Source organism: Carassius carassius, chromosome 7, assembly GCF_963082965.1.
Source record: "Carassius carassius chromosome 7, fCarCar2.1, whole genome shotgun sequence".
Taxonomy (NCBI): domain Eukaryota; kingdom Metazoa; phylum Chordata; class Actinopteri; order Cypriniformes; family Cyprinidae; genus Carassius; species Carassius carassius.
This window is the reverse complement of record NC_081761.1, coordinates 39706192-39712880: the sequence shown is the minus strand read 5'-3', so window position 1 is coordinate 39712880 and position 6689 is coordinate 39706192. Positions and strand designations below refer to the sequence as shown.

Sequence of the window (6689 nt, the reverse complement as noted above, 5' to 3'; positions counted from 1 at the left end):
ACTTGAATGTTTTTGTTGCTATTTCCCTCCCCGGTTTTCTTTGACTGTCTTTTTAAATGAACATTTTTAGATTATCTTTCTTCTGACAGTTTTCCTGCTGTCTGTGTGTCCATCTGTCTGTCTCAGATCCGTTACAGAAAAGATAAGGTTCAGTCTAAACAGACGCCGGTGTTTGTGGTGGTTTCTGGAGTGAAGGATCTATCTAATGGTTGCGGCATCGCTGCTGCCATTCACTTCTACTGTCCTCAGATTCTGCCCCTGGAGGGTAAAACACACGTTTATCTGGCTGTCTACAAACAAACAGAAACCTTAAAAGAAAACACCCCACATTTTAGAAATGTTATTTACTCCTCTGTGCTTTTCTTTGTAGATGTGTGTTTGAAGGACACCATGTCCGTAGCAGACAGTGTGTACAATCTTCAGCTGATCAGAGAGTTTTGTGAAAGCCACCTAAAGAGCTGCTGCCCCCTTCAGCTGGAGGATTTACTCTATGCCCCGCCCACTTTACAGGTGAGAGATGCCCCACCCATTTTAGAAATGAGATGGACATGCAGCATAGCATTTATTGAGAAATCATGAAATGCATAATATTATGAAAAATATGTAAGCATTGTGTCTTTTGACCCAAAAAGGTGAACATTATGTGCTTCCTTTCGGAGCTGTTCGCCACGTTCGAAGTGCAGAAACCAGACTTTGTCAAACCCAAACACACACTGGACCTAACAGGTGGAAATAAACATACATAAACATATGAGTAAACATAAAAACACACAGAACATAAAGAACCTAAACAAGGTCTCTTTTGTCCTACAGATGCATCAGATCTGGTCGATTGCACAAGTCAGATCAGTGGCAACAGCAACAGGTAAAGCAATCTTTACAAAACACTCAGAAGCTGCTTTATCTTGTTAGCAGTTGATCTGCATCATGGGATTTGATATCTTTCTTGCAGTGGAGCTCCATCTTTTCTTCTGAAGCAGTCGCTCCTGCCTCAGTCCAATGCTGTGTCTGGTGAGAGCTCTCTGGAATCTGGATTCTCATTTGTTTTGCATTTTTTGCATTTTTCTTTTTCTTTAGTTCAGGCTTTGGGCTACAAGTTGTGCTTTTTGTAGAACTTGTAGTTTTATATTTGCAATTATGTATCCTTAATGTGTTTTATATGTACTTTTATTCATATTTGATATTATGTAGAAGGACGGGGCTGGAACAAAAAGCAAATTAGGTATGCCTTTTTTACAATAATCATTCAATTAAAGAAAGTACGACTAATTTCATTTTTATGTGACTAGATAGTACTCCAAATCATTAAACATCTTCATTTATATAATTCAGTTATCAAGCAATAGGGATCTTCAATCTTTAACACTTTCTCTGTCTCAGCCGTCCTCTCTCCGCTGTGGCCTTCAACATCCCATTCCCACTGGACAGTGATGTTGATGTTGTTATGGGCAATCCTCTCTTCCGTTCTGTCAGCACGGACAGCCTCACAATGGTAACCAACCCCGGTCCTTACACGCCCCCAGAGGATCTGAGCAAACTCATTGGTCATGCTCCTCTAGGAGAGTTACCTACTATAGAAGAAGCATTACAGATTTTTCATACTGCCCGTCCAGTACACATTGAGCCCCGGCTGCGGCCAGAGGGAGCTCCATCTGGCTTTTACCTCCACTCCCCTGAGGGGGGTGAAGCCAGACTGAGCAGCTCTGCTCCCTGCCGGTCGGGGATGATGTATCGACCAATTGGAGGTAGACTTGAAAGCGGTGGGAACCTCAAACGACAACCTGTTGGTTCACAAGAAAACCATGAAGGTTTAGAGTGCGACACAACAGAAGACTCTCCCAAAACCCCTTCCAGCCCAGCCAACGGGCCCATGACTGGTCGCATGACAAACTTTGCTGAACGGAGAAAGAAGATGCCAGAATCCCCAAGTAATTCCAGGTCACAGGATGTGGAGTCGTTGTTGAGCCCTGCGATGATGAGCCCCGTTGGGGCAGTGGAGGCACAGGAGCTAGGTGCACGTCTGGAGGAGAAACGTAGATCTATTGAAGCTCAAAAGAGGAGGATCGAGGCCATCTTTACCAAGCACAGGCAAAGGCTGGGCAAGACTGCCTTCCTTCAACTCCAGAAGAAGCAGGGGGAAGAACTGGAAGATAACGGACAGTCACTCACTCTGGATGAAAGACTAACACGAATGGAGCAGCAGCTCCAACAAGAGGAGGACAGAGAGAAGGAGGAGGAAAAAAAGAAAAAGGAGGAGGAGAAGAAAGAAAATGATGGAGAGCAGAAGAAGATGGAGAATATTGGTGATGTAATAGCACCACCTAAACTGGAGAAACAGGTTACTTTCTCTGTTGAAACTAAGAAAGAGGATGGGAAAGAGCCACCATTGGGGGAATATAATGAGGCAGTAGCCAAGCTTAGCTCCACCCTACAGTCCCTACAAAGGGACATGCAGCGCCTTACAGAACAGCAGCAAAAGCTCATGGGAAAGAAAACTCTGAGTTCTCCGAAAAACACCCACTCAAATAAGCCACCTACCTCCAGCAAGGCCTGGGTCATCCCAGCTGTTTCTAAATCCCCTGCTACACCCCCTCATCTTTCTAGAGAGTCCACCAGTATCATTTCACCCTCTGGATCTCCATCACGCTCGGGACAACTTTCTGACACACCAAGATCCCCTAAAAGTTCAGCAGCATCTGCTCCACGCAAATCCCGTGGTGCTGTTCCTAAGAGCCCCAAACGACAACGTCCCTCCCGCCCCACAGACCTCGGTTTCCAGCCTCTCACACGTGTCCTTACGCCCCCAAAGAATGTGGACACGCTTCCCCATCTGCGTCGAGTCTCTCCGAGCCAGTGTCAGGTGCAGACCTGCTCTTCGCTGCGACTCGGTGGTCCATTCACGCCCCATGACTCTCCACCGCAACCTGCTCCACCTCAAGAGAGCACCTCAGAATCTGGCTCCAGCGACCATCACACCCCGATCTTCAACCTTGAGCTGGAGGCTGTACCTCCATCTGCACTCCCAGCTGAACTGTTAGGAGGTGGGAGCAGCTCAGGAGCCCCGTCAGAGTGCTCATTTGAAAGTGATATGCTGCTTAGCAGCGCCCTGGTGATAGATGAGACCGAGGGTGCAGGGACTGTGGGAGATGACACGGATCTGGAACAGGGTGCAGAAATATTCTCATCGGATTCCATGAGCGACCAGACAGAGAATGAGAGCAAGATAGGACTCGATGTGTTCTTCAAGGTTTGTGAAGGTCTACTTGCACTTTGGCTAATTGTACATGTCTGAGGTGTTTGTAATGTGTGTCTTTGTGGGTGTTCAGGAGGAGGGTCTTTCGGAGGAGGAAATGGCCCAGAAAAGGGCTCTGCTGTTGGAACGGCAGCAAAGACGGGCTCAAGAGATCAAGAAACGTGCAAGACATGGGCAAGACCCTGAGAACAGGTAAGGACGTCTACTTCTCCAAACCCATTCATTCAGGAACTTCATTCAGGACTCAATGATCTCTGCTTTCTCCAACAGTCAACACGCTTCAGTGGATGACCTGCGACCTTCTCAAACTATGCTGCTTTCACAGTCACTGCCCATTTCATACACCCCACCCCCTCCATCAAAAGCCACACCCCCAGGAACGCCCCTGCGGCGAGGAACATTCACCAGGACAGAGTATGAAATGCGTCACCAGCTAAAGATAATGGCTGATCTAGGGAAGGTTCTCAAACAGAAACCAGCAAAGCACAGCAGCAAAAAACAACATGCACACAAACCGCACAACAACCATGAACTTACTCATACACGCTCACCGGGAAAGAACAAAACAGGTAATCACATATTATTGGTGCTTAAATTAGTACCTGAAGTGGGTAATTACTAGTGCCACCAAACAGAATTGCTATCTGTATGAGAGAAACAGCAACATTTGCTCAACCAGAATAAGTTTGGGGCAGGACTGTCAATCTTTTTGTTGAGCAGTGTGAGATGGAATTAAAGTTTGGAGCTGTTTTGTATTTTGCTCTAAAACCAGTTTTGTTCATTCACACAGTTGTCTCTAACATGAAAGATGGCACATCTCTATCAACTGAAAAGCCAGCGAGGTACTGTAACCAGCTGCCATGTCTTTCTGTCTTCTGTATCTTTGTCTTTACTTTGTGTAAAGCTTCTTATCGCACTCTACAATTCAGTTGCTCAGAGTCACCCTCAAAGGTGATGTCATCAGGGCAGTTGGCCAATCAGAGTGGAGAAAAAGACTGGGAACATGCCCTCAATACCCCCTCTCCAGCCTCGCTCCCAGAATACACAGGTAAAGAGGCGGTTATTGATTTTAAGATTTGAATGTATGAAAAGAAGCTAGGGTTAGTGTGAAATTTTAGAGCTATGTATGTCATCTGTAGTAATGTATGTGGTTGCCATTGCTAAGGTAGTATTTTGTTTGCAAGGGCATTGCTAGGTGGTTGCTAGGCTGTTGTGAATTAATTGCCAATTGGCTTATAGGATGTTCTGCGTGGTTAATAGAACTTAGCTTAGGTCTTCTTCTGGTGGGTAACTGGGCTGTCCTGAGTAATTGGCAGGCAATTTCTAGGATCTTCAGGGCGGTTGCTAGAGCGTGACTGAATATAAGGTTTTCTGGGTGGCTAGTACTCATAATAACACCCTTCAGAGGTTTAACTGCACTGTGTAGAACCGGTAAGTATAAATTCAGATCAAGTGGTTTGACCTGTTTTGAAAGGATGAAGAAATAGCACCATCTGCTGGCTGTAGTCACTACCTTATTTGATCTGTGTGGTTTGATTCTGTTTCAGGTCCTAAATTATTTAAGGAACCCAGTTTTAAATCAAACAAGTTCATCATTCACAGCGCTCTCTCACGGTGCTGTCTTGCTGGCAAAGTCAATGAATCCCAGAAAAACAAGATCATAGTGGTGAGTCACTGTTCATCTTTCTACAAAGACATTACTCCATTTGTGCACTTTCACTTTCTGACATTCACATTGCCTCCTGATTCTCTAGGAGATGGAGAAGAGCTCCGCCAGTCACTTCCTGATTCTCCTGCGTGATGCCAACTGTCAGTTCCGTGCCGTCTACACCCGAGATGGCCAGTCGGAGGAGCTGCAGCGACTCTGCGGTGTCGGCCCGCGTGTCATTTCCACGTCAGCTGTGGAGGCCATTTATAAATACAGCTCCGAAAGGAAACAGTTCAATACACTTCCATCTCGTACCCTGAGCATGAGCGTCGATGCTTTCACTATCCCTGCCCATCTCTGGCACACTAAGAAACATGGCACGCCTAAAAAAGTAGCAACACCCAAATAGACTCCAACTACTCAAACAAATAAACCACTTCTGCTGAGATAAACTGCGCCCACTTAAATAACCCACTCCTACCTGAATAATCCCCTCCCATTTACAAAACTAGCCGCAAAGTATTGCGAGAGCATTTCAAAAGCATAAGAAGCTGTCTGCTCTCTTATCACTCTTGTGGCACTTTACCAAGCCATATACCAATCGTTCCTGACAGCATTGCATCAAGTCGAACACACCGAATGATTTCAGCTAAAATAAATTCCTCCTACCCACACAAGTATCCCCATCCACTCAAGATGACCACACCCTCCAAGCTAAACTATGCTGCATTCATGCCATGTTATGATTACGATAATATTGAGATGACAACACAAGCCTTGGATTCAGAGCTATGCATTTCTATGGCAACACTATCAACCGAGGTGGTCAGGTGGTACAGTGGTCACAAGGTACAAATCGTGGCTCTTAGAAAATTCACTGTTTACAAGCTGTAATTAGTAGTTCATTGAGGACGTGAATGCTTTTAACAAGATGGTATCTCGTAATTACAACATGCTGTGAATGCACCTAAGCTAGTCTCTCTGCAATAAACTCCTCCCACCACTAATAAACCCTCCGGCTCAAATTAACCAGGCCTACCCCAGTGAACACACTATAAGTGCCATTCCTCTAAACAAAAATATTACCAGCACAAAATCCACAACACAACTCTCTCTATAATGAAGCAAGCAAGTCGAGTGAACTGTTTATGATCAACCAGACGGACCTTCTCATGTTTTCTGACTCTGCATGAAGACAGATGAGCCCTAAGGTTTTCACGTTACTAAAGACTGAGGAAACCACACGTCCTGTTTGCATGTGAATGTTCAGGTTCAGTCCAAATATCTCTTGATGGTCACACCAACTGAGCACTTGAAGTGTTTCTCTCTGATTTATATGATCTATATTCTCTTCTCTTATAGATACAATCTTTTGAATCTCAAATCCACCAGTATTGTAGTTTTAGTGAGAATCACTGCTGGGTTTCACTGTCTAGTCTCTGTTTGGCTAGATGATTTTAGGAGATCTCTTGTTCTCTTTTATAATGTTTCATCAGCCTTTCCATTCTTCATGAACCTGTGTGGAATAAATGACTCTCGCCTTCCTCCTGATGGATCTCCAGCCGTCTAAAGACCGTGAAGCATCATGTGTTCATGTGTGTGAGCAGATGTCTGGACTGTTCAACAAGTTTGTCAGCTGAACATGGATCAGTGAGTCACGGTCCTGAGAACCGGATCCTCGATCGGTATTAAAAAGCCATTGGAGCTCCATCATAAGCATCACTGTTGGTGGCTCATGTGCTGTATGTGTGTAGATGTTTCCTTCATATGTCTGTGTTTCAGGACTGA

The 6689-nt window shown here is 45.1% G+C and overlaps 1 protein-coding gene across 2 annotated transcripts in view; it reads left to right on the top strand.

Moving 5' to 3' along the window:
* LOC132144184 (calmodulin-regulated spectrin-associated protein 3) overlaps nt 1-5672 on the top strand; it is a 20286-nt gene extending 14614 nt beyond the window's left edge. For both annotated transcript variants that reach the window (XM_059554951.1, XM_059554950.1), the window contains 13 exons: nt 127-265; nt 371-510; nt 633-726; nt 814-865; nt 953-1011; nt 1192-1222; nt 1381-3247; nt 3327-3445; nt 3524-3822; nt 4044-4095; nt 4183-4301; nt 4801-4919; nt 5008-5672. In XM_059554951.1, the coding sequence (XP_059410934.1) occupies nt 127-265; nt 371-510; nt 633-726; nt 814-865; nt 953-1011; nt 1192-1222; nt 1381-3247; nt 3327-3445; nt 3524-3822; nt 4044-4095; nt 4183-4301; nt 4801-4919; nt 5008-5310 (3393 nt within the window). In that variant the 3' untranslated portion in view covers nt 5311-5672. The remainder of the gene's footprint in view (nt 1-126; nt 266-370; nt 511-632; nt 727-813; nt 866-952; nt 1012-1191; nt 1223-1380; nt 3248-3326; nt 3446-3523; nt 3823-4043; nt 4096-4182; nt 4302-4800; nt 4920-5007) is intronic.
* Nucleotides 5673-6689: the final 1017 nt, after the last annotated feature.